Source organism: Bos taurus, chromosome 5 (assembly GCF_002263795.3).
Source record: "Bos taurus isolate L1 Dominette 01449 registration number 42190680 breed Hereford chromosome 5, ARS-UCD2.0, whole genome shotgun sequence".
NCBI lineage: Eukaryota > Metazoa > Chordata > Mammalia > Artiodactyla > Bovidae > Bos > Bos taurus.
The window spans coordinates 55,854,938-55,880,049 of NC_037332.1; the positions used below are offsets into that span (position 1 = coordinate 55,854,938).

The 25,112-nt window shown below is 56.4% G+C and overlaps 3 protein-coding genes across 10 annotated transcripts; 1 reads left to right on the top strand and 2 right to left on the bottom strand.

The window, feature by feature from the left end:
- The first annotated feature begins 586 nt into the window (after window positions 1-586).
- On the top strand, window positions 587-8,880 carry B4GALNT1 (beta-1,4-N-acetyl-galactosaminyltransferase 1). Of its 2 annotated transcripts, none has more exons than XM_005206611.5 (11): window positions 587-2,348; window positions 2,951-3,169; window positions 3,675-3,839; window positions 3,969-4,075; window positions 4,539-4,579; window positions 4,734-4,914; window positions 5,907-6,014; window positions 6,139-6,329; window positions 6,940-7,080; window positions 7,322-7,562; window positions 8,176-8,880. In XM_005206611.5, exons 2-11 carry the CDS (start codon window positions 2,952-2,954, stop codon window positions 8,391-8,393), a joined length of 1,611 nt encoding a protein of 536 aa, XP_005206668.1. In that variant the 5' UTR covers window positions 587-2,348; window position 2,951; the 3' UTR covers window positions 8,394-8,880. The 2 variants fall into 2 exon arrangements, with proteins under 2 accessions (XP_005206668.1, NP_001017943.1); NM_001017943.1 differs by having other exon boundaries at window positions 1,970-2,348; window positions 5,907-6,005; window positions 8,176-8,877.
- A 75-nt stretch (window positions 8,881-8,955) lies between these two features.
- Window positions 8,956-15,797, bottom strand: SLC26A10 (solute carrier family 26 member 10). Of its 4 annotated transcripts, none has more exons than XM_024991476.2 (18): window positions 15,455-15,797; window positions 14,862-14,972; window positions 14,251-14,363; window positions 13,851-14,015; window positions 13,456-13,608; window positions 12,537-12,619; window positions 12,238-12,385; window positions 12,006-12,119; window positions 11,230-11,307; window positions 11,045-11,140; window positions 10,522-10,628; window positions 10,341-10,410; window positions 10,152-10,268; window positions 9,978-10,011; window positions 9,816-9,898; window positions 9,651-9,705; window positions 9,428-9,534; window positions 8,956-9,115 (listed from the first exon to the last, which is right to left on the bottom strand). In XM_024991476.2, the coding sequence occupies exons 1-18, from the start codon at window positions 15,786-15,788 to the stop codon at window positions 9,077-9,079; spliced, it is 2,007 nt and encodes a 668-aa protein (XP_024847244.1). In that variant the 5' UTR covers window positions 15,789-15,797; the 3' UTR covers window positions 8,956-9,076. The 4 variants fall into 4 exon arrangements, with proteins under 4 accessions (XP_024847244.1, XP_024847247.1, XP_059742177.1 ...); XM_024991479.2 differs by having other exon boundaries at window positions 14,206-14,363; window positions 14,862-15,275; window positions 15,455-15,544; NM_001015530.2 differs by having other exon boundaries at window positions 8,972-9,115; window positions 14,206-14,363.
- A 1,787-nt stretch (window positions 15,798-17,584) lies between these two features.
- ARHGEF25 (Rho guanine nucleotide exchange factor 25) lies at window positions 17,585-24,804 on the bottom strand. 4 transcript variants are annotated; one of them, XM_059886192.1, is made up of 17 exons: window positions 24,767-24,804; window positions 24,259-24,373; window positions 22,944-24,103; window positions 21,787-22,001; window positions 21,558-21,653; window positions 21,172-21,248; window positions 20,930-20,996; window positions 20,642-20,745; window positions 20,386-20,455; window positions 20,201-20,290; window positions 20,011-20,103; window positions 19,773-19,823; window positions 19,529-19,606; window positions 19,168-19,368; window positions 18,839-19,019; window positions 18,346-18,557; window positions 17,585-18,045 (listed from the first exon to the last, which is right to left on the bottom strand). In XM_059886192.1, the coding sequence occupies exons 3-17, from the start codon at window positions 23,038-23,040 to the stop codon at window positions 17,935-17,937; spliced, it is 1,743 nt and encodes a 580-aa protein (XP_059742175.1). In that variant the 5' UTR covers window positions 23,041-24,103; window positions 24,259-24,373; window positions 24,767-24,804; the 3' UTR covers window positions 17,585-17,934. The 4 variants fall into 4 exon arrangements, with proteins under 4 accessions (XP_059742175.1, XP_015326559.1, NP_001019652.2 ...); XM_015471073.3 differs by lacking the exon at window positions 22,944-24,103; NM_001024481.2 differs by lacking the exon at window positions 22,944-24,103 and having other exon boundaries at window positions 24,655-24,803.
- Window positions 24,805-25,112: the final 308 nt, after the last annotated feature.

The following is a 25,112-nucleotide window of genomic DNA, read 5'->3' on the forward strand; positions in this document are numbered from 1 at the left end:
AGTCATGTCTGACTCTTTGCGACCCCATGGACTGTAGCCCACCAGGTTCTCTGTCCATGGGATTCTCCAGCAAGAATACTGGAGTGGGTTACCATGCCCTCCTCCAGGGGATCTTCCCAACCCAGGGATCGAACCTGCATCTCTTAAAATCTCCTGACTTTGCAGGCAGGTTCTTTACCACTAGTGCCACCTGGGAAGCCCCTCAGTTTCCCTACTTTCCTCACTTTTCTTTATCAGCAGCCTCCTCAAAGGACATGAGGCTTCTACTAATATGCTCTTCAATATTTTTGTCTTTCACTAACACTCCTAGATTCCTTCCTGCTTCTACCTAAGACCCAGTTCCAAATTCATTCCCACATTGTTAGATTTTTATTATGGTAGCACTTCATTTCTAATATTTGAACAATCCTAGAAGCTAAAAGCCACACTCAGGAGCCAACTATATATGCTGTTGTCTATTTTGCTTAACAGCTTTGGATATCATTCAGTATCAGTAGATATAGATTAATCCAGTGTCCCATTGTCTGATTGAATCATATCTTTAAAATTTTAACTTACTAATATTTAAGATTTAAATGATTAATATTTTAATTGTTAATAGATTGGCCAATTGCTCTAAGCTGGGTCCATTTACACTCACAACAGTGTATGATAGTGACTATTTCTTCAAATACTTGACCACTTGTGTTAGCAAACTCTTTGACCTTTACTAACTTGCTAAACAAAAACCATTTCATTGTTACTCTAATTTGGATTTTATTTATTATGAATAGGGTCAAGTGTACATTCATTTGTTTGAAAAGCCATTTTTACTTTTTCCCTCAACTGTCTAATCACAATTTTTGCCTATTTAGGGGTGACTGATCATTTTTTTCTTATTGATGTTTTATAGCTCTTAAGAAAAATAGACCTTTATCTGTCTTACATGTTGCACGTATTTTTTCAGTTTGTCATTTCTCAAGTTTGTTTATAGAAATTCCTTCACTCAAGCTTTTTATACAGGCAAATCTATTAATATGTCCTTTTATATCTTACTTAGAGATCTCTTCCCCACTCCAAGATTATTAAAAAAAAAAAAACAAACTCCATGAATTATTTTACTACTCTTTGTGGTTACATTTTTAATAACAAGATATTTGATACATCTAGAATTTATTTTGGTGTAAAGAGGGTGAGAATCTCAATTTCCCTCCAGCCGATTAGTCATTTCTTTGTACACAGTTCCTCCAATAATCCAACCTTCCCTCCCCCCTGCCCCCACATTTACATTATGTTTTACATTTCCTATTATATCTTTTTTCCCTATTAAATTGTGACATCTTTTATTAGAATCATGGAACCACAGAACTTAGGGCAGCATCAAGAATCCAGCTAAGGTAGTACAGGTCTGCAGCTTGCACGCATAAGTACAACCAATCTAGGCACTGTTTGGGGATCTTCCCTTCCTCAAGTCTGCAACAAGGAGCAGTCAGAAGAAGCAGGCCCTTGAATTACTGAGTGTTTGTTACATCATTGAGTATTCCTTAGAGAACTGGGGTATGCGGGGGCCGGTGGGCGGGGGAGGCGAGGCTAGGAGGGAGGCTGTCAACTTGTCTTTGTTAGCTAGGCAGTCTTTATTTTCCAGTCTTGTCTGGGTTCCTTTATCTCACCCTAAGTATCCAAGTCTTCCTTGAAATGGGTTTACAGGGCGTCCCCGCCCCATCACTTCCTAAAACCCTTATCGCCAGTCCTGGCCAAAGTCTCGATGGAAAGACGGCTGCGAACGAATAGGAACAGAGTGACTGGAATCGCGGTGGGGCGGGGCAGATGCCAGGGTTCGGGGGCAAAGGGCTGGCGGGGAGGGAGGGGGCGTGAAGAGAAGGACCTTCGTGCTTCGCTGGCTTCGCGCCCCCGCAGTGTCCTCCGCGCCCACCAGAAGGCGCCCCAGCGCTCTCATTCTCGGCGCGTAGCCTGACGCCCCTCCGCAACCAGCACCCAAGCCAAGCTGCCGCGATCTGAAAAGCCGGGCGGCGGCCCGGGCTCTCCCGGCCCGGCAAGAGGGACAGGGTCCCAGGGAACCCCGGATTTATTTATGGAATTGAAGTGAGGCGGTTTCTCGACTCCGATCCCCCAACCCCGCAGGAAACGCCCAGAACCACCCCAGCGCGGTGGTCTACAAAGCCCGGAGAGTCCAAAGGCGGGCGGGGTCGTGCGCGCTCGGGAGGCAGGAGGATTCCCCGTCACTCTCAGACTCATGCCCGACTCCCCAATCAGGCCGCCTCCAGCCCCATGAGGACTCTCAGGCCAGGGCTGAGAGCCTGGCACAGCCCTGACCGAAATCTTGCGGCGGCCTTAAAGCGTTAAGACAGGTCAGTGCTGGGGCGGGACGCGGGACTGAGCCGGAAGCGGGAAGAGGCGCGCGCACCGGTCCACCTTGTCGCCCCGCACGGCTTCGCGAGGCCACCCACGGGGTCACCTCCGCCGGGGCCACCCAGCAGCGCGGGCGTGATTCTGCATTTTTTCATGACAGGCAAGGTGTGGCGCTGCCCTCTGCAGCCCACCCGGGCCAGGTGATGCTCGGACTGAGGGGGTGGGGGATGCGTGGGCCAAGGGAGGCGGCGGGCTCCGGAACATCGGCTATTCTAATAAAACGGTGCTTTTTCTACTTACGAGCCGCCGCGTCGAAACCGCTACCTCCAAAGGTCTCTTGCTTCATCGAGATAACAGGCCTCGGGCGTGAATGGAAAGCGAGATGTGGGAGAGGGCGAGAAGAAAGGAGGCTAGGAGACCCGAGGCCCGGGGAGTGAGGGGAGGGGGACGAGGGTACCGATTCGCTATACAAATCCTGGCGCCCGAGATGCGGGAAGCCACAGCCGGGCCGGCTGGAGTCTCCGGAACTGCGGGGGCCCAGAGTCTCAACCCACGCTTTCGCCCACCACCTTCTCACCCTCCCACTTCTTCGCCCACCCAGGATGCGGCTGGGCCGCCGGGCCCTCTGTGTGCTCGTCCTGCTGCTCGCCTGCGCCTCGCTGGGGCTCCTGTACGCGAGCACCCGGGTCGCGCCGGGCCTTCGGACACCTCTTGCGCTGTGGACGCCCCTACAGGGCAACCCCAGGCCAGAACTGCTAGGTCTTGCCCCTGAGCCCAGATACGCACACATCCCGGTCAGGATCAAGGAGCAAGTGGTGGGGTGAGTGTAAGGAGTCGGGGTGACAGCATGGCACTCGCTGGTGGGTAGTCTGGGAAGCTTCTGTTTCCTCTACTGCTGAGCTCTGATGCCTGGGTTCCCCAGAGTGGTTGTGGGGGGGCGGGGAGTGAAGTGAGAGGTGGAGGGGGCTACTGAGTCTTGTGCTTCGGGAGTGGGAAGGGACGGTTGCAATCAGGGGAGGGCCCTGACTTTGTGAGTCCTGGTCATTCCCTGTGAAAGGAGTCCAGCTGGGGTCCTGATGGTGTGTAGGCAACTCTGAAACCTTAGCATTTGGTTTGTTCTATATCTCTGTAAAATCCAGATGTAGAGGATGGGTCATCTCATGGGCGGTCCCTCCTTTGGGGGACTATTTGAAGAGCAGTGATTAAGGGGACAGATTTTGGATGAACAGGGTTGAATGGGGAAGGTGCGGGTGCTGTGTCAACCTTCCGTGGGATGAGTGAGCTGTATGGCTGGGCTCTGAGGACCCTTCCTTCCGGCTCCACAGGCTGCTGTCTGCAAACAATTGCAGTTGTGAGTCCAGTGAGGGAAGCCTTCACCTCCCCTTCCAGAGGCAGGTCCAAGCCTTTGACTTCACCAAGGCCTTTGACCCTGAGGAGCTGAGCACTGTGTCTGCCTCGAGGGAGCAGGAGTTCCAGGCCTTCCTTTCAAGGTACCCAGCGGAAAGGAGGATGTGATTCTGCCCGTGGAGAGCCGTGGGAGGCCTGGAGGGAGGGTGGGGTAGGAGGGAGAGCATGCTCCCCTTGACTCCTCCTCTGTCCTCCCCCTCCTTCACTGCCAGGAGCCAGTCTGCTGCTGACCAGCTGCTCATAGCCCCTGCCAACTCCCCGCTACAGTACCCCCTGCAGGGTGTGGAGGTCCAGCCCCTCAGGAGTATCTTGGTGCCAGGTGGGGAGGAGGGTCCAAGGGGAGGACCTAAACCACTGTGAGGGTGGCAGAGCCCAGGCTGGGTGAGAAAGAATGAGGGAAGATTGGAATGCCAGGTGGGGGGCTTCTAATGAAAGGGAAACTGGAGGTCAGGGAGGGCTCATGAGGTGGGAGATGGGGACAGAAGGGACTCTAGGGTTGTGGGGAATTGCCGAAGACAACTGGAGAGGTTTATGGAGAAGGGTGTGTTCTTGCTGACTGGCTGAAGTTAGATGGACAGGCAGGGCAGGCCACACAAGACCTACTGCTTTGATGGGAAGGAGTGAGAAATCGGTTACTCTGGGCTATGCCCTACAATGTGCCCTGCTGTGGCCTCAATAGGAGGGATGGGTGAGAAGTTCTGTGCTGTGTGAGGTGAAAGAGGGAGGAGAAAGGGAGGAATCCCAAGCTGTCTGTGATTCTGGTTCCCTCTCCTTGCTTCCAGGACTGGGCCTGCAGGCCACTTCCGGTCAGGAGGTATACCAGGTGAGAAAAAACAGGAGGGTGGGGAGGCCGGGTGGGCATTAATGATGAAGGAAGGGCAGCGAGGCTGCCAAAGGAGGGATGGAAGAAGCAGGGAGGCAAGAGGTGGGTAGGGGGCATAACCCTGCACCCTGCACTTGCCAATCCCCCCTCCCAGGTGAACCTGACTGCCTCCTTGGGCACCTGGGACGTGGCAGGGGAAGTAACTGGAGTGACTCTCATCGGAGAAGGGCAGCCAGATCTCACCCTCACCAGCCTAGGGCTGGACCAACTCAATCGGCAGCTGCAACTGGTCACTTACAGCAGCCGAAGCTACCAGGCAAACACAGCAGACACAGGTGCGAGGCCTGGGTGGATGTAGTAACAGGCTGGGTGAACACAGGAAGCCAGAAAGGAAGGAGCAAGCAAATGGCAAAGGGTGTGGGAGACACTCGGGCAATGGCCAGAGCTGTCCAGACACACAATGGGCATTTCAGCTGGGCCAGCAGGGCCAAGGAGGGAGAGAAGGGGCCTTTGTTCAACTGGGGCTGGAACAGGCCAGAGGGAAACCCGAGCCTTGGGTGTGTCCCCCCTTCAGCCCAACCATGGGGGCCCCAGGAAATGACCTGACCCAAGAACTAGAAGACTCAAGCTCTATTCCCAGCCCACCACTTACTAGAGGGCAAAGAGCTTTCTGTCCCAGAGCCCCCATTTCTCCTCTGGCAAAAGGGGTATAACAGCCCTCCTGCTTCTCTCCAAGGCTTCTTTACCAAGCCTACTCCCACTGGGGGGCCTTTGCACTTGCTGTTCCCTCTGCCTAGACTACGCATCCCCTAGATTTTTGTATGGCTGGCTCCTTATCATTTGGATCTCAGCTCAGATGGATCCTCTTCACTCTCACAATACTTGTCTTATTTTCTATTCAATACTTATCTGTACCTGAATTTTCTTATTTACTTAACCTGGAACCAGATGGACTAGGTTCCTACCCCAGCTTTCTTGCCTGAGTTGGGTAATTATGGACAAGTTAATTTCTCTCTGCCTTCTTTTTTCTGTAGTAGGAATCTACTTAATAGGGCTATTGTGAGGATTAAATGAGTTCATATAGTTAACGTAATTTTAAAAGTGCCTGGCACACAGTAAATGCTCAATAAAGGCTAGCTTTTAATGAAAACTTTTATCATCTTTCTCCCACCCATTAAAATGTAAGTTCCAGGGGGATACGAACCTTGCATTCTTATCTAACAGGGCCTAGAAAAGTGCAACACAGGGTAGGCACTTAAATACTGACTTACTGAAAAGAGAATTTTGGCCAAGCCCTAGGGGCCACATCTCATGTCTTTCTTCCCAGTCCGGTTCTCCACCGAGGGACACGAAGCTGCCTTCACCATTCGCATAAGACACCCACCCAACCCTCGGCTGTACCCACCTGGGTCTCTACCCCAGGGAGGTGAGACTGGTATGCTCAGGGGCATAGATCCAGCCTGACAGGAAGAAAGTTGGGAGAGGGTGGCCCTGGGAGGTGTCTTCCTTCTCCTCACTCGCCACTCTCCTCTGCACCTAACTCTGTCCCTCACTCCTAGCCCAGTACAACATCAGCGCTCTGGTCACCATCGCCACTAAGACCTTCCTTCGTTACAATCGGTTACGGGCACTCATCGCCAGCATCCGCCGCTTCTACCCAACGGTCACAGTGGTAATCGCGGACGACAGCGACAAGCCAGAGAGCATTAGAGGTCCCCACATCGAGCACTATCTCATGCCTTTTGGCAAGGTGCACAGCCACAGGGCACCGGGAGGGGGCATGCCCTCAGTCTGCAGTCTCCAGGGTAGTGAATCCAGCATGAGGATTTCTGAAATGTAAGCTCCACGGGAGCGGTCTTATTTGAGCTGCCTTCTTAGAATGGTGCTTAGCATCTAGTAGGGGCTCAATAAATAGTTGATGAATGAATGAATGAACGCATGAATCAAATACATTCCAAGACTTTCCCCCAGAACACCCACTCAGAGCCTCTGGCAGTGGGAAACTGCATTTTTTTTAAACCTAGCTCCCGGCCATTCCTAAGCACTTCCAAAGTTTGGAGAGGGGCACAGGTTGTTGAGGGGCTTCCCAGGTAGCTCATTAGTAAAGAATCCGCCCGCAGGAGATGCAGGTTGGATCTCTGGGTAGGCAAGATCCCCTGGAGGAGGAAATGATAACCCACTCCAGTATTCTTGCCTGGGAAATCTCATGGACAGAGGAGCCTGGCGAGCTACAGTCCATAGGGTCGCAGACTGAACATACACGCACAGAGGCTGTTGAGAGGGGTCAGGAGTGAGGAGTAGGCGGCAGAGGGCTGCGTCCTATCTCAATAGCATCGCCAACCGTACTTACTCTTTCCCAGGGCTGGTTCGCAGGCCGAAACCTGGCCATATCCCAAGTAACCACCAAGTACGTGCTGTGGGTGGACGATGACTTCGTCTTCACGGCGCGTACGCGACTGGAGAGGCTTGTGGACGTGTTGGAGCGGACGCCGCTGGACCTGGTAGGGGAGGGGCCGCGGTATGGAGGATGGGAGGAGGGCTTCCGGGAGGCTAAGGGCTAGGCCGGGAGACCCGAGAGCAGCCAACCCTGGGACGGAAGCAGAGCCTGGGCCACTGTCTGGGTCCTGCAGGGGTGGGGCGGGGAAGGACCCAGGAGGAAAGCCAGCCTGTTGGGGAGAGGGAGCCTAGACCTAACCCCTTCCAGTGCGCGTCCGGCCTGCAGCCATCCTCCCGCCCCGGCAGGTGGGGGGCGCGGTGCGCGAAATCTCCGGCTTCGCCACCACCTACCGGCAGCTGCTGAGCGTGGAGCCCGGCGCGCCAGGCCGCGGGAACTGCCTCCGGCAGAAGCGCGGCTTCCACCACGAGCTCGTCGGCTTCCCGGGGTGCGTGGTCACAGACGGCGTGGTCAACTTCTTCCTGGCGCGCACCGACAAGGTGCGCGAGGTCGGCTTTGACCCTCGCCTCAGCCGCGTGGCGCACCTGGGTGAGTGGCGCCCCCTCCAGGCCGGGCAGGGACCCTTCGGGGCTCGGGACCAGGGACCGCGGGGTGGTGGGACAGTAAGGTGCCTGGGGCCCTGGGTACTACTGCCCGACCACCCCGCGGAGCCCACAGCTGCCACCGGGGTCCCTAGAGCAGTTCTACGAAGATTCACCAAGACCCGTGCCCCGGCCACAGAGAGAGCTCCAAACATCCCAGCCCCAAACATCATTTAAACCTCAGCGGCCAGTACAGCCACTGGGTCTGCCTTGAGCTTCCCCACCACAGTCACCTCGGCCTCTATCCTGCTCCCAACGGAATCTCCTGGTTCAGGCCACCTCGGAGCAGCCAAGTCCGCATTTATTGAATTTTTGGGTGTGTGAGTGTGTGTTGCAGGAGGGAGGAAGGGAGGGAATCCGTTTTCAAAGCACAAGGTAAGGATATTGACTCCATTTTATACAAGACTCAAAAGGGTTGATTTACATGCCTAAGGTCCTTAGAGATGGAGTCTTTGCATATGCACCCACCATATCCCAAATCTCAGTTCTCCTTTAGGGGCAGCGGTGCCTCTGAATCCTCAAGACCCTTCATTGTGTACTCCCCTTCCCTCTGCCCCCAGAATTCTTCCTGGATGGACTTGGTTCTCTTCAAGTGGGCTCCTGCTCAGACGTCGTTGTGGATCACGCATCCAAGTTGAAGTTGCCTTGGACCTCAAGGGATGCGAAGGCAGAGACTTATGCTCGGTACCGTTACCCGGGATCACTGGACGAGAGTCAAGTGGCCAAACATCGCCTGCTCTTCTTCAAACACCGGCTGCAGTGCATGACTTCAGAGTGATGGCCACTTGGGGCCTTTCAGCTGTCAGACTGGGCCTGCCTCCTTGTCCCTGCCAGGAATTCCTAGCAAACCCCGCCAGCCAGTGACCACTCCACTGACTGTCCCAGTCTCCTTCAGAACTTGATCCCAAACAGGGGCTTGTCCTGGTGTCACTCCTCCTTTCTGCAAGTGCCCAGGGGCATGATGGAGCCATAACTTGTCCCACAGCCAGTGCCAAGTCCTACCCCCTACCCCTTCTCCTAGGGCAGGGAGTGGGGGGTTGCTTTTCAAGTGCCAAAGAGCCCAAAGGGGGACTCTAAAAACCTAAAGCAGAAATACTCTCCTCTCATCTCCTTGGTACTAAGGGGTTGGGGAAGTCCCCAGTATATAGTCCCAGGGCTGTGCCCCTATGTCTGGATCCAGGACTCTGTGCAGTGGCTGCAGCCTCACCCCCATGGAGAGAATGGAGTTGGAATGGGGGCTGGTGAACATACAGGGGAAAGCCATTCTTAGTTGTGTCTTTGCAATGCTTTGGGAGTGGAGGAAGGGGCACCAAGTGTCCATGTGCAGACACCCAGACTCATTTCATGAACCCCAGAGGCTCTCAGCGTCATTTTATTAGTTACATGAAGTCAGGGGACTCAGGGGCCATGGCCCGCCTCACACATGTCTCGTTGGGGCCCTCCACACACCAAATGACCGGCTCAGACCCACACTGTGCAAGTCTTTGGACCATTGAGCTCCTGGAACAGGGAAGGGACATGTCAGAAGTAGATTTGGTGCTCCCCTCCCTCACCCATGATTTGGCAGTCCTCTCGGGGGCACACTGCCTGCTTTGGAACTTGAGTCCCTCAGTTCTTCACCCACAGCTGGGCCCAGTCTCCCTGGCTTAGTCTTATATTGACTAATCATTTCATCCCCATCCCTTTCCTTCTTCTTCCTCCTAAGCCCCCTTTGAAAATCCCTCTGCCAGGGTCTTCAGTCACTGATTCACACCTCCCCTCGCCATAGGCCAGCACCTCCCAGCTTCCACTTTGTTGCTATTGCCACCTCACCAGCCTCTCCAGAGCATGCGCAGCTGCATCCTGGACACTCACAAACAGCTGTTCTGGGGTCACTCTGTCCAGGAGTCCTGCCTGGGTCAGCGTCCCCAGCACTGAGGCTGTGTGGAGAGGGGATCAGGTCCTCCGGTCCTACGTCCACACTGTGTCCTCTTCCCTCCCCACCAAGTGTCTGGTCACTCCCCTGTCTCCAATCCCTCCATCCTGCACATCTCACCATTGCACTGAGCCAGGAGAAGGTGGATCCCAGCATCTCGGCATCGACTGGCCAGCTGCGGGGGTGGGAGTGGGGGTGGGGGTGGGGGAGGGGGTTAAGTCCTACATCAGATGGTGTTCATGAAACCACAAGGGGACTTCCTCCTTCGCCTACCCTCTCCCTCACCTGAACCACTTCTCTGGCCCCTGCAGCATCTGCAAAGGTGACACCACTGCAGTCTAGGACCACCACCCTGACAGGCTCGGCAGCTAGGATGGGAGAAGGCAGGAGGACTCAGATGCCTCCGTGGGTGGTGCCCAAATCTCCCTCCTTATCCTCCCACCTCACCTGCATCAGGTGGGCCATCTGTCTTTGGAGCCTCCTGTGAGTAGAGAAAGGGAATCACCACCTCTGAGACGTGAGCACAAACATGCACCCAGTGAGCCCAAGAATCCCCCCTGGAGCACCCACCTGCCCCCCAGCCTCAAAGAAGCCACACTTCCCTTTGACCAGGTACCTCACCTTTCTTCCTTCTCCAAGCCCCAGATGCCACTCCAGGACACGGTGAAACTGCCCTCGGGTCCCAAAGTAAAGTGGTGCTGGATAGCTCAGGATGCAGAGCCCTGGGACCTGGAGGAGCTAAGGGGTCAGAGGGTCAGTGAACCATCCAAGTCTAACCTTCCCTTCCTTCTTTGGCTGTAGCCCACCCACCTTGTGGCTCTCTCTGAGTGGCCGGTAGAGCTCTGTTCCCTCAGCCAGTCCAAGTGCCAGGCACTGTACCCTGGGCAGGAAGCTGGGGTCAGATTCCCAGCCTGATCTGGCTGGAGAGTCACCCCAAGCACTCTGTTCTCTCCCCTCCTCTCATCGTGACTCCCCTCATCTCTGCTCCCACCTCTGGGTGCGGCAGACCACAGTCATCATGGAGAAGACCACACCTACAGCCAGGCCCAGGTCCACACTCAGGGTCACGACAGCCACCCATGTGACCATCCACACAGCCTGCAGGACATGGATGGGAGTGAAATGCCCAGAAGAAATGCCAGGCCCTCACTGCCAGGGAAGGTGGGTCCAGGGGCAGTGACTGCCAGGGCAAATGATGGGGAGGGAGGGCCCAGGAGAAAGTAGAAAGAATGACAGAAGGAAGGGATGAGGTTGACCTAAGAGGGGATACACACCAAGGGTAAGGACCTCACACCTTGAACCACCTTGGGAGTTACAAATACTCAGGTCTGAAGAGGTTCAAGCTTTACCCTTCACCTTGTCTCTGAGTAAAGGGATTAGGAGGTATACAAGTTGAAGGTGGGTAGGCTGCAGAACTCAGGACTGGGTTCTGAGTTTACTTTGATCAAGGGCAGAGGCTGGGGACGCTAGGAAGGTGGGAGGGGGCATCTGAGAGCAATGCTGCCATTTCTCACAAAGTCCACGCGGCTGATGCGCCATAGTTGAGGGAGTTCTCGCATCTGGAAGAACATCTGGCGCATGCTGGAGATGTTGATGCAGGCCAAGACAGCCTTAGGGCAGAGGAGGTAGGCTGACCACCTCCATGTGTGGGGAGGTAGCCGCCCCTCCCAGACATCCCTCTGCCTCCTCTGCTGCTTACCTTGGGCAGATAGTAGAAGAGGGGCCCCAGCCACAGTAGTACAGACAGGACAACCATGCAGGAGAAGAGGCCTGCCAGCTGTAGGGCAGAAAGGGACAGAAGCAAAGAAGGGAGGGAACCTCAGCCACCCCTACTGAGAGATGGTCTCCTGCCTCTGTGTCAGCCTTCTCGGAAGTCTCCCTCCTCCCAAAATCCCCTTCCACACTGCTGTTCCTCACTCCTTAACCCCTTCTTGATATTGTGCTCCTCACTTTTCCCCTTGCCCAATTAAATACCTGTCATTTGTTGGTTTCCCCCAAGATATAGTTCAACATCCCTATTTTTGCAGCCTACCTCCATTTTAAAAGCCACTGTTGGATGACTCTAAAAAGCAGGCTAACCACATGCTTAGGACACCAACAAATACAGGAAACCAAAAATATCAGGGAGAGACTTTAATATGTGACATTTCTTTGAAAAAGAATATGTCCTCACAAGGAAAAAGTCCAGAATTTTGTTTCTTAAATTTATTTTCCATATTAGTATTGTCCTTATTTTGAACTACATATAGGACACCATGCCCTTTCTCAGTGCTTAGAATCTACAGAGGTCTTAACCGACCTTTCTTCTCTATGTTCTTCCCAGATAATCCCACGCCCCACTCACATTCCCTCACAGATTCCCATCGTCCTCTACAGGACTGCCACCTGGGTATCTTCCAATCTTCCACCTGTTCCACCACCACCCAACATGGATATCCCTCCCTCCTTCTCCTCACCCGAGAACATGGCTCTTACCTGTGTGTTCCCACCAGCATCCACGAGTAGGCTGGTCGTAGCCAATGTGGCAGAGTTGGGAAAGCAAGAGAAGAGGGAGGAGACGAGGTTGGAGACACCATGTGCCAGGAGCTCCTGAAAGGATGAAGTGAGATGAAGAGGAGAGATAGGAAGGCATGGCTAGGAGGGGGAAACCACATTAGGGGGCTGTCTGTCTCGTGAATGAGGCTAGGGTCCTCATTCAAAGTCACACCTGGTTGGAGTCAATAGTGTAGCTGTACTTGTCTGCATAGATGGAGGCCAGGGAGGCAGACACTGCAAAGGTAACCAGCGCCATGGGCAACGAGTCGGCCAGAATCCTGGGCAGCTCAGCCAGGCTGGGGAGGAGAGGTTGGGGAAATCTGCAGAAAGAGAGGAATCTACAGTGAGGGTGGGTTGGGAATAATAAGGATATGAGGAAGAAAGAGGAAATAGTACAGGGCAGGGCAGGAGGGGGCGTTGGGTGGGAGAGTTGTGAGAAAAGAAAACAGGTGCTTTTTCACTCTCTCTTACCCTCCAGGCAGCAACCCAACTATCTGGACATTGTATCTTGTGTCCAGGGAAGAGGTGAAGCAGAGCACAGAGGCCAGAAGCACCTGGGAAAGAGAGCAAATTAGAGCATGGGTGGAGATGGCCCCCAGCAGAGGTTAGAAGGGGCTCAGTATGAGAGGACTGTAACTCAGGATTAGGGGTTGCAGGAGCCCAGCAACTGAGGGAGCTGGGGTGTGTTTGGGATGGGTGTCTGACAACTGAGTTAGAGTGGAAAGGGAATTCCCTGGTTCTCCAATGGTTAGGACTCTGTTCTCTAAGGAGCCGGTTCAGTCCCTGTTGTCCGGGAACTAAGATCCTGCAAGCCGCGCAGCGGTTCAAAAAAAAAAAAAAATAGAATGAAAGAAAGAGAAATGATGTGTGCCGGGAACTATGGAGAAAGATGGACCAGAGGAAGTGAGAGGAGACTGCTATGAGAGACGGTGGATATCGAGAGGTACAACCGAGCCATTCTAAGCACGGAAGCTGGGTTACATCTAGGGATATATGGGGTATCTGTGGTGTATGAATGGAATGCTGTTTAACTGAGGAGAGACATGTAGGTGGACGCCGGAAGGGAGATGAGCCTTGAGTTACGGTGAAAGACCGGGTGAGAGGAGAGAAAAGACGGGAGTGGAGGTGCCGTGGCCAGAGGCACCGCAAGGGGGCGCTGTAAGGAGAAAGAAGACTTTCTTAGAGGCTGTGTGAGAAAAAGGCAAACCCGTGGGTGGGGGATTCCCGAGGGTCAAAGCGTTCTGACAAGAGCCTGGCAAAGCACACGTGTGAGCAGGACCTCTCGTGTGTGACCTCTCCGCGCTCCACGAGGGGGCGGCAGCGGCCACTTCCTACAGGGTAAGCAGGGTCTGCGTGGTGCACGGGGCTGGCACCCGGGAGCCATCCTCACCATGGCGATTTCCCCCGGGATGGGGGTGGGTAGCCTGTCTCTGAATCTCACGTTCAGTTCCTTGACCGGCACGAGCAGCGCCAGGCTGAGTGCCGAGATGGTCAGTTCGGCGGGACTGCTCCGGGGCAGCGCCGTCAACACAGCAGCCAACGTCTGTGGGCAGGGCAGTGAGCAGAGGGGCCTGGGGCCAGGGTCGACTGCCGGCAGTCCGATCCCCAGACTGAGGCGAGGCCTTCTCTCCTGGCTCCCAGTAGGGCTTCCACCTCCTCGGCGACCCTCACTGCCCCACCACCACCACACACTGTCCCTCCACTGGCCCTCCTTCCTTCCTTCCTTTGCGGGTTTCCCTCTTCCCGGGATCACTAGAAGCCTCCTCGTTGTTCTCCCACCCCCACCTTGAAAAGAGCGAAGCAGCCAATCTGACGTGGGAGGGGCACCCCCAAAAGGCTAGGCAGCTGGGACACGAGCACATGCAGGGCGGCCCCGCTGGTCAGCGCTTTGACTACAGGCTCCGACAAGAAGGTGGCCAGGACGCCCAGCTGCAGGGCAAACATCCCCAGCTGCAGAGGAAAAGATGCCCGGATCACCACGGGAGAAGAGCAGACCAGTCCCCGCACAGGGTTATCGGCTTCTTCGCACACCTCTTCTGTCTAGACCACCGCTGGACACTTGTCCCTCCCTCTCCCCTGCCCCCCTCCAGAGTGGACTCCCCCAGTCTTTCCCCCCCACCCCCCTTCAGTCCTCCCTCACCATCAGGGCCCCGCTCCCGAAGGCCACTGCCGCAGCCGCACCAACCCGCTGAGCATCCAACTGTTCCTTCTCAATTCCGCTCAGGTTCCCCGAGAGGGGTTCGGGCACCAGCCGCTCCACGGCCGAGCCGGTCATGAGGCTGAGGACAGCGAAAGTTCCTAGGGCCAGGGGAGAAACCCACAGATCACTAGATGTGCCAGCCTGGGGCGAGGTGACCGCCCAGGCTCCGGGCACTATGCCAGAAAGACTGCTGTCAGACCACCTCTGCTAGAAGGCTGGCTGCTCAGGTGAAGGCTGCGGGGCCAAGATCCCTGCCCCTGCCCCTCCTGAGGATGCCCTGCGGACTACGCCCTCCTCTGGGTGACAGTGTATCTCTTCTCCCCACCTTCCTTTCCACCATCCCATGCTGGACTGCCCTGAGACTCTGACCTAGGTAGTGACTACTGGAGGTCTGAGGTGGGTGCAAAGAGGCAGGAGTTTACTCAGACTTTTCCTCTCCATGAAATCTGGCTCGGGGCAGTCCAGCATGGGATGGTGGAAAGGAAGGTGAGGGACTGAAGAAGACAGTAAGAGCGAGGGAGCTTATAAGAAGGGAAGCCTCAACCCCCTGTCCATTTCACCCTACAGAGAGGGAAAGGAGTCCGTGGGTCACTCACCAGTAGACAGGTGTCTCCCAGTACCCAACAAGGTGTAGATGAGGACGGGAAAGAAAGAAGTGTAGAGTCCGAACACTGGGGGCACAGAGGTCAGGAGGGCAAAAGCCATGCCTGGGGGCGTAGTGGAAGGAAAGGTCTTTGGTGTGTGGGTGAGGGGCTGGGGGCCCACCCTCCAGGACCGCTCTTCCTCTCCCACACTCTTGGAGGCTGGCACAGGCACATTAAATCACACCACAGGAGGGAACTGAGGGGTTAACAGGCCTCGGTGGGTGGGAGGTCGTGGGGCGGTCAAGGTCAGAGATCCGTGTCCACTGTGTCCTGGTGGGGGGCAGGCGTTCAAGCTGAGAGGTCTCTCCAGTTCCCTGAGTCGGATCGTGGCCAAGACTTCGCGCAGGATTGCACAGATGAGGGGAGCTGGGGGCGGGGATCTGATGGAGCTCCACTGTCCTTACCCAGAACTCGGCCTTGGGTCCCTGTCGCCGAGCCCGCAGCCACCCTAGCCCACCCACTTCGCTCCCGGTTGCCAGGCCCTGTGCCCACCCGAAGCCCCCTAGAGCTTGGGCCCCTGCCAGGCTGTTGTTGGGGCCGCTCACCCTGGGGCACGTGCACGATGCCCACGGTCAGTCCGGCCACCGCGTCCCCGAGCAGCCAGGCCCGCCAGCGGTAGTGGGGCAGCCAGCGCAGCGGAGGCAGCCGCGCCAGGAGCAGGCGCCACGCCCCTGGTCCAGAGCAGGCGCTGGCCCGCCGCCGCCACAGCCGGGACCAGCGCGGCTCCGCGAGCAGCTCGGGCTCCTGCTCTGCGTCTCCGAAGAGCTGCTGGAACCGAGTCTCGGTGAGAGGTTCCCTGAACTTGGCGCTCAGAGGGGACTTAAGGTCGGAGGCCTCTCCCGGACCTGGGCAGGTCCTGGCGCCCGGTAGCCCACTCATTTCGCCCTTGGCCACCTCCAACTCCGCCCAGCCTTAAATACCCCTCAGCCCGCCGGCCCCGCGGCCCGCCTCCTTGGAGCAGAGTCCATCCCGTCCCGGAGGGAGCCCTCTCTTGGGGACCTTCTACAGTCGGGAGACAGCCGAGCCTTGGGGAGGGGGCGTCTCTGTGTTAGGCGTTTCCCTCAGACATCCTTGGTGCGATCGCTGGCTCTGGAGCCTGCTGTGGAGGAACCAGAGAGATAGGCCAGAAAACAAACGCACCCAAACACCCAACACCCACGAACGCTCCTAGGTCTTTTGACTCCCACCTCTCATTCTTGGTGGTTTCTTTCCGCATTAGCACCTGGGGCACAGACAGATGCTGACTCCTCTGGGGTTGCTGGTCATCCTCAGGGCTGCTGCATGACCCACAAGAAAGTTCAGCGGTGTTCCAATCTCCCTTTCTCCCCCCAGACCCTAATTCTCAAGGGGCAGAGCTTCTCACCAGAAAGTATAAGGGGCTCCATTGGCCTCAGCTGTTTCACAGACCACCTAGATGGGAAGCAGCTACATGCATTGGATAGGGACTGCCAGAGGGACCCCCACCCCACACCTCTGCTGGGAGTGGCTGGGCCCAAATTCACAATTCAGGACCTCAGGGGGGAATACTGAACAGATAGCAAATTTTGATTTTATTGCTCAGAAGGCAAAAACACTGAAGCATTCCAAGTCAACAATATGTATGTGGTTAAATTAAGTACGAAAGGGTCACCCACCCATGTCATGTACCCCTGAGGTCCCTGAAGAGATACAAAGCTTCTGAGCGCCAGAATCCTGCTAGTTGCCCCATCCCCTCCTCCATTCACAAGAATTCTTAGCACCCCTCCCCATCACCCTCTGGTCCCTAGTCCCTGACCCCAAAGCCCTGGGTGTGGGGTACAGTGAGGGTGGGTCTCCCCTCTTCAATTCCTCCTATTGTTCCCCAGAAGTCTTATCTGGGCTGTACGTCCTGTCCCCCCCTTAGAGTTCCCTCCCCCCATTGTGGCCAGAGAGACCTCAGGCCCACAGGGAGGCTCCAGCTCCTCCTCAGCCTCCCACCCCAGCAGTCTATTGTCTGCTGAGGAAGCTCAAGTACACGTGACTGGGCCCAGGGGACGAATGGACACAGTGGACACACCGATGCCCAAGGACCTAGGCAGGACAGGGCATCTGGACGAGAATCTCTGCACGTTTGGGTCTCGGTCCCAGGGGCTGTCCCAGAAGTTGGGAGGGGTGAAGACCTCCACTCTTAGGTCTATGGCTTGAAGAAGAATCCCTTCCTGCTCAATATGGATATGCTTTGCGACCTCCCAGACAGCAAAAATAAGGAGACCCAGAGCCAGAAGGGGCCAGAGCCCCCAGCATCCTCTCCACCTTCCCCATGTTCCCTCAGCTGAACATGGCGGCCTCAGAAAGAAAGGTACTGTGGGCATTCAGTGCTTTAGCATCTGGGTGTTGAGGGAACGGTGGGAAGTCAGCCCACAGCGGGCTTTCCAGTGGCGTCTAGAACAGAGACCAGATGGGAGGGAAAGGGGCTGGATAAAAGGGAGGATACATCAAGGTTCTAGGGTTTTCCTGTAGCCCCAAGACCCGGACTGAGAGATGCTGCAACTGCAAGTGAGGGACAAAGATAACTACATTTTTTTTTATCTTATATCCCGCACCCTTCTCCTTTCACCAGACCCTTCCTCCAATGACTGATTCGAGGGGCCATCTGATCTCTTCCACACTCCTTTACCCCAACTTCAGCTTCCCCTTCCCTCTGCTAAGACAGCAGCTTTAGTGATATAACAAAATCTTTATTCTCAGAAAACAAAAAAATCAAAAACAAAACCAATAATTTCTATCTGGCCCTTGCCCCAGCCCTCCCACCCACCCACATATCCTCCTTTTGGGGGGACCTGTGATGCATGCATAGGGGTGGGAGCTGAAGGAACCTGTGTTCCTTGGGCAGAAAGAAGTCTTTTTGAATCTAGGTGCCCTCCTCCAAGTTGACACCACTCCCAGCCTTGCCCACCCTCCAGACACACCCAGAGGGAGGAATTCTGGAGCAGTGTGAAAAGATTGCCCTGAAGTTCCTGGGGGAACAGAGTGGCTGAGTCAGCACCACCCCCATGGCCTTCACCAGTTACAGCTCATCTTCATCCAACTTGGCAAGTCTGGCTTGGCAGGGAGGGGTGTCCGGAATTGGTGGAACTGGAGGAGAGTCATGAGGAGCCTGGGGGATGGCACTGGGGGCCTGAAAAGAGACTCAAGTCAGAGAATCAACTAGTTCAGGCATCCACCCTCACTCCTCTCTAGTCAGTGTAAGCCCCTAGTCAAGCCACGCCCTCTTGCCAGAAATCTCAGATCATCTGAGACCATCAGCTTCTCCCAGGGTTAAACTGGAGTTGGGGAGGGCAAGAGACGGGAAGTAGGAAGGGGCACACAAAAGGAAGGTGGTGGAAGAAAGGAATGATATGGGGGTTTGGGGACCTGGAACCGAAAGAGAAGCCCTCCCCATTCTGCCCTTACAACCAGGGAACTTCATTCCTCATACCTGTGTGTCCAGGCGCAGGGGGGCTCTGGCCACCTCCCCTTTGGGTGACAGCAGCAGGGAGGGGAGAGAGCCATTGATGGGTGTGTGTGTGCTGAGCTGGGCCCGGTCTCCAGGCCGAATTCTCCCCGGGCTCCCCACCCCAGGCCCTCCTGGCCGCCCCAGGCTGTTGGTCTGACTTTCCCGTCTCTGGTATTCAATGGGTGACTGCAGCGCTGGAGCAAAGAGAGGGACAGAAAGAGGGTTACAGCAGAAACACACCCTTTCCCAGGGGCTCTGCTCAGGCCATCTTCTCCCACTCTGCCCTCCCTCCCAAGACTGTCAGCCAATGTAAGTTGCTTGAGGCTTTAGGGGGATTCTGAGTTACTAAATCTCGAGTTAGTAGTGAAAAAGTGGAGATGAGGGGAGAGGGCAGGGATCGGAGACTGGGCAGGGAGGGATTCAGGAGATCAAAGGGCCAAGGGCGGATGGGAAGGAGTGAGGGGGTGGGCTTCACCATTGAGAAAGTCCCGCTGGCTTTCCAGGATCTGGGCCACTTGCTTGATCCAGGCCTGACTGATCGCAGGGTCTGCAGCCTGCAGGACGTAGCGCTGGATCCCACCCTCTGGCCCTCTGGAGGTCAGTGCAAACCGGCAAGGGTCACCTTGAAGGTTTGCCTCCAGTCCCAGGCAGCTCACCTGGATTGGCAAAGAGGAGGTAACCCCCAAATTCTTCAGCCCCTACTCTGGATCCTGCCCCCTCCAACAAATATCCCAGAGCCAGACATTCTCTCAGAGGTCTCCCTGACCCCAGTCAGACCCCTCCTGGGGGCATCCCCCTCCCCACCTTGATACTGTTCTTGTACACATAACCAGGCTGCGCTCCACCTCGTACTCCTCCTCCCAGGGCCTCGCTGAAGATGATGATTTGCTCGAAGAGAAAGACACGCCTCTCTCGGCCCCGGGAAGACAGCAGCCCCCCAGCCTCCGGCTCCGTGACCCAGAATGTATCCTGGCCCAAGAGCTTTCCCTGAGCAGTCAGTTTGCCCTAAAACCAAAGGAAAGTGGCCTTTGAGAGAAACCAGAAGAGAATAGGGGGCCACTCTCTGCTCCTCCCTCCTTCCCCTGACACTCCGACCAGCCAGCTCCTGTCAACCCCAGGAGAGAAGGACAGCTCCCTGTAGGGGCTCTCTGCTCTATCCCCGTACCTCAAACCCCCGAAGTCTCCCCAGGGTCATCATGTCATTGCAGCGCTTGGGTACGAAGCACATGACCTCCACCGCTTGCTGGGATGCAGGTAAAGAGAGGAGCGTTGTCAACGTTGGGAAAGAGGCCTCTTCAGACCTCTTCAACCAGCCTCCCCCTATAAATCAGATAGTGCTATAAAGGAACCCAGGAGACTAAGAAGATAAGGTGTGCCTGGTGTGTCCTACGAGACATGGGAGCCCTCACCTCCAGCTCTTCCGTATCCATCCCAGCTCTCCTATAATACTTGAGAAAATCCTAAGAGGCAGAAAAGAAATTCTCAGGGAGGTCATGAGGACATCCTCAAGACGCCTCACACTGTCCCCTGAGGACATAGGTAAGGGCCCCCAGGAAGTCGAGGGGGAACCTTAGGAACCCTGGGGAGATGAATGAAGAAAAGGTTGTCTCAACCTGCTGTGCCCCCCAGGAAGCAGGTGGCCCTGACCTTGAGCAGCAGCTGGTACTTCATGATCCTCTGCACTGGTTTGATGAGGAGGTCGTTGAGCTGCAGGCGGTGCCCCAGCTGCTGCCGGAGCTCCTGGGGACAGGGACAGATGGGGTGGTTTTGCAGCCTGGAAAGCCCACTGGTACTGATGATTCTGTCCCCCTTTCCCCAAGGTATCTCAGCCACTGACCTCAAAATAGCTGTCCCCAAATTCTGATACCACATGCTCTGATTTGGGCTTATTCTGACAGTACACCACGTACATATGCAGCCGGCGCTCCTAACAGGGGTAAATTTTAAGAAAGAGTCGAGGCAGTGAGGCCGGATCCACTCCCAAGCCCCTCCCCTTCTGGACACCACGCCCTCAAGCCTCACGTGTTTGATGAATAGCTGAGCCAGCCAATCAGGATCCTTCAAACAGCGCTGTAACTCCCGCAGGAAATAGCTGGAGGGGTAGACAGGGAAAGGCAGGTCAAATACCCCATCCCAGGCAAGTTAGAGCTGTCTGCCCCGTAGTGTTCCCCGGGAAGTCTGTCCAAACATTCCTCAGGCCACAGTGGGCCCATGGGAGGACACAGAGACCACCAGACATATGCCCCTCCCCCTTGCTCTCAGGGGATCCATCACTTACTCTCGATGCCACTCATAAATTTGCTGGATGTTCCCAAACACAATCCTGTCACGACCTCGAAGATTCTCGGGTACCCCCTGAGCAGCCATGGTGGCCATATAACCCTGTGGGAAGGTGGGAAGGGAGCACGCGTGTGCTTGTAGGGCTCGTCCCAGTGGGAACCTCAAAAAGTCCAGGAAGTCTGGGAGACTGGGAAGGTGGGACAGAGGAGCAACGAAGCACCTCCTAACATAGCCCTGGGAAGAGGGAAAGGGCTGGGCCAGGGCTGGAAAGGGAAAAGGGAACTACCTCCACAATCTGCCCCAAGTCGTCCACATACATTTTCTCTGTCTCTACCAGTTCACTCAGGACGTACCTGGGAAGAGAACAGGTTTAGCCACTTCCTCTCTCCTGGACTAAAAGCCCCTTCATTACCACGGCCAACCTCAGAGGAAATCCCAAGTCTCAAATCTAAAATGTGAGAGACAGTCCTCTGCAAGTTGTGTGATTGGAGGGTGGAGGTCAGGGAGAGAGAGTGTGTAGACACTTACATACTCCTTTCCAGAGCCTTCTTCTTCTGTTCCTCTTCACTCTCAGGGGCTTGGGACAAAGTCTCCTCTTCAGGGGGCTGGAAGGAAGAACATCTGAGTAAGCAAATGGATGACCCTTGGGTGAGGGAAGCCACCCCAGACTTATTTCTTCATGTGTGCTAAGTTTCTAAGTCATGTCCAACTCTTTGCAACCCCATGGACCATAGCCCCCTAGGCTCCTCTATCCATGGGATTTTCCAGGCAAGAATACTGGAGTGGGTTGCCATTTTCTTCTCCAGGAGATCCACCCGACCCAGGGATCCTACCCGCAACTTCTCTGTGTCTCCTGCATTGGCAGGCAGATTCTTTATCACTGAGCTATCTGGGAAGCCCTTATTTCTTCATACCTGTGTCTTATCCCCAGGGCCCCCCAACAATGTGGTCAGCAGGTTCAGTTCTGGCAGCTCCTCTCCTGTGGCTAGGGCTGGTTCCAGCATCCAGTTCTAGGGGCCAAATGTCAAGTCTCAAAGGTCAGGGACAATAGCTGTGTCTCCCCATGACCAGTGGCACCCAACCTGCCCTCTCCCAGCGTTCTTCATGGATGTCTTCCGTGCTTCTGTGGTGCTCCCTGCTCACCTCATATGGTCCAGCCCGGCCACTGTCTGCCTCAGTCTCCACACTGAGACAATGTTTGGAATGATCCAACCATCTTCTCAGGCCACTGACTGGCCGTGGGGGGCCCGGGGAACAGGGGCCAGAGCTGAGACCAGAGCTGGGGCCAGAGGGGGCAGCCAGACCCGAGGCAGCTGAAGCTGAGATACTCCCCTCACTGCCAGCAATGGAGTACGACTCTGATGGGGTGGGGTGGGGTGGGGGGAGAAAGGGAATGACAGATGTTGCTTCAGCTCTAGATTCAGGGTCCCCAGGGAGCTCCCAGAATCTCCATTCTGTGATACTCAGCCCCTCTCCCCCAGGGCTCACTCTCTTGCCATCCTCATTTGACTTGGCCAGGAAGAAAATTTCACCAGGGCACCCTTGGGACGAAGGACAGTAAACACCTGGCTCCCTAGGCCTGGCACCCCCAGTTACATGTGGAGGTTCCTTCATATCTGAGCATGGCAGTGGGGGCAGCCATCGGGGCAGCCATCTGGGCATACACTGGAAGCTGGGGGTGGCCATCTGCTCTCCTATAACCCTCCCCCTTGCAATGGGTACAGACCATTCTCTGAGAAAGGGGGGAAAAAAAGAGCTAAGAGCCCATCTGCCACCCCCAGACCCCTCCTCCACCAATTGCAGTAATCACTATGAAAAGGAGACTTCTGAAGCCCACCTCCCCAGCTTAAGCACAAACCCAACAGGGGGGCAACTGAGGAGAGCTCATCAGAGTTATCCTTGGCCTGGGCTCAGGGACAGAGGAGCTGAGATTTGTCAAAGAGCTCCTGGTAGCCCCCTCATCCCTCATTCTTCCACCCCACTGTCCCTCTACAGACCTTAAGTAGATTTTCAGCAAAAGGATTTGAGGGAAGATGTGGTTATAGGCCTAAGGGAACTGTGAATGGGTTCTTCTCCTACTCAGTTGAGAGAAGTCCCTTGCCCCTTCCCCAATTTCCTTAACTTGAACTGATAGAAATGAAGGCAGAGGGGAATCTTTGAGATCAGCTATTAAGTCAGTCTCCTGGAAAAGACAGGTATAGTCTCCAGCCTCTAAATCCCTAGGGCCGGGACAAACAAAAGTCCTGAACCCCTCAACCCGCCCCCTACTCAACACTGAGCCCTTTCGACCTTACACTCACCACGTCCCCCCCGGGCGAAGCAGCAGCCGCATTTTGCCAGCACTTTTCGGATCACATGGGGACAGGCACAGCGACCCTCCTTTTGCCCCCCCCGCATGGCGCCCGGGCCCCCCCGCACCTCCCACCCGGGCCGGCCATGCAGGGGGAATCACGGGGGGCGGGGACGGCGCAGGGTGCACACCCCCCTCCCTCCTACCCCGCTCCAGGCTGGGAGAGGGGGGGAGAGAGGGAATAGAGAGCGGGGGTCCAGGGGTAGGCGGAAGTCTGGTCTGGAAGAGGGCTGGGGGCTCTGCAGAGAGAGCGGCGCGGGGCCCGGCAGCTGAACTGGGCGGGGAGGGTTTCCGGAGCCGGTGCGGGGCCCAGGGTGGTCCAGATGTCCAGCGGGGAGGGGAGGGATGGTGGAGGAAGCTGGGCCGGGATGCTGCAGCCGCTCCCGCTCCGTCTCCGGCCTCTTGGATTGGGGGTGGTTCTAGGCCCGGGCAGAGGAGGAGGCGGGGGCCGACTCCCCGAGTCACTGGCGCGGCGCGGGTCCTGGCCGAGCGGCGAGCGGAATAACAGGCCCCGCCGCCCGGCCGCCGCGGGGAGGGGCCTCCGCAGCCCAGCTCCGCCCTCTCCCTCTGGTTCCCCCTTCAGCCGAACCCCCCCCCCTCCCCCAGGCACCACCACGTTCCCATTTCGCGTCCCCAGCGCCTCCGCCCCTCCCCTCTAGCCGGGGCTCCCCAGCCCCCGGGTTCCCCCTCCCTCCCGCATCTCCAGCTCCGGCTGCGGAGCACTGGGGTGGGGGTTGAGCCCCGCGGCGGGGCCTGCCAGGGTCGCCCCTCGGCCTCTGCAGCAGAGAAGGGCGCAGCGGATGGGGCCTTGGCCTGCGCGAAGATGTCCCGGGGTTGGGACTGTCCTAAGCCGCGCAGGGGGAGGGAGGGCGGGGGGCAAGGTCCCCCAGTAGAGGGTGCATGAATGGGGAGCTCTTTGTGGGGAACACAGCCCAGGTGCCGCCCTCTCGCCGGACCCTTCTTTCCTCCAGGCCCCGGGACTCCAGCTGAGGCTAATCACCAATTAAGGCGAAGTCCTGGAGACTGGGCTGGCGAGGGGCCAGGGGTGGGGCGCGGGGACACTCCGCCAGCGGGGCTCGGGACCCGCTGAGGTGGAGGACTCACAGCCGACTAGAGGGCGAGAAGAAGCGTGGAGGTCTCAACGTTTCTATGAGTCTCATGCAAATTAGATGCGAACCTTTATGCTAATATGAACAGCATATTTTTTAATTCGCCACTTTGCGCAGGATGGCAAACTGGGCGCCACCCCACCCCCAGCTTCTTACCGAGCAGAGGAACCCAGGCGGGGACCTCACGATCGCTCTCCCCTCTCTGATCCCCCTCCGTACAGTTAGATCCTGGCTCGGTACTCCCCGGCCCTAGGGGGCTTCTCTTCGAGGGCTGCGGGTATAGAGCAGTCGTAAGGAACCCGCCCTCCACGCCCAGCCTCCACCTCCCGCTTCCCCTTCTGTCAAAATCCACTCTTTACAAAAGGGTCGCCGAGGCTAGGGTGGAGAGAGCAGTTAGTTCACCCAAAAACGTGCCTACGGTCCTCTTAATGGAACTCTTGAATTCCTGCGACTACTCCGCAGAATTCTTGTCTGCGGGTATATTGAGTTGTGGGATGCAGCCGTCCTGAAGCCCGCTAAAGACCCCGACCCCACCTTGGTCTCCCTTCTTACCCCCTCCTGCCCGGGTAGGGCGCATGCGCGCAGCATGCCCCCCATGACCCCCAGTATCCGGTCAGTGCGGCCAGGGCCAGGGCGATCCGGGGGCTTCATGCTGGACCCCTACCCTCCTCCAAGTTCCAGAGCCGAGGGGGCACGGAAGCTGGGGGGCTCTGAGGCCTGCGTGCGTCCGGGGAGTTGCCGCCGCCGAATCCGCCCCCCTGCCCGGCTCCGCCCCTACTCCCACCCCAGCCAAACTTTTCTAAAGGGGTAGGGTTGTCGCTTTCTCTACAACCGACTTTCAACAACAAACCAACCCCTCTTAATCCCAACTCCTCCGTCGAAGCACGATCCAGGGCTTCGCTGTGTTATCCTGGAGCCCACTAAGTGCGTGCCGCTGTCCCAGGCCCGCCGGAGGCAGGCAGCCTGGCGAGGCTCACAGGGGATTCCCCTTCACCGCCCCCACCCCTTCT

Bases quoted from the DNA above. Each gene is read 5' to 3' on its own strand.
- SLC26A10 (NM_001015530.2), bottom strand. From the start codon at position 15,788: ATGAGTGGGCTACCGGGCGCCAGGACCTGCCCAGGTCCGGGAGAGGCC. The intron at 9,706-9,815 runs GTGAGGGAGAGG...CCACCCCCGCAG, and splicing joins GGGCCAGAGAAGTGGTTCAG to CTGGCCAGTCGATGCCGAGA. The intron at 9,116-9,427 runs GTGAGGTGGCAA...TCCCTGTTCCAG, and splicing joins CGCATGCTCTGGAGAGGCTG to GAGCTCAATGGTCCAAAGAC.
- B4GALNT1 (XM_005206611.5), top strand. From the start codon at position 2,952: ATGCGGCTGGGCCGCCGGGCCCTCTGTGTGCTCGTCCTGCTGCTCGCC. The intron at 3,840-3,968 runs GTACCCAGCGGA...CTTCACTGCCAG, and splicing joins TTCCAGGCCTTCCTTTCAAG to GAGCCAGTCTGCTGCTGACC. The intron at 6,015-6,138 runs GTATGCTCAGGG...CCTCACTCCTAG, and splicing joins ACCCCAGGGAGGTGAGACTG to CCCAGTACAACATCAGCGCT.
- ARHGEF25 (NM_001024481.2), bottom strand. From the start codon at position 24,753: ATGAAGCCCCCGGATCGCCCTGGCCCTGGCCGCACTGACCGGATACTG. The intron at 21,249-21,557 runs GTATGAAGAAAT...TCTTCCTTCCAG, and splicing joins GCCCTGGGGATAAGACACAG to CCCCCTGAAGAGGAGACTTT. The intron at 19,369-19,528 runs GTACGGGGATAG...CTTTGGTTTTAG, and splicing joins GGAGACTTCGGGGGTTTGAG to GGCAAACTGACTGCTCAGGG.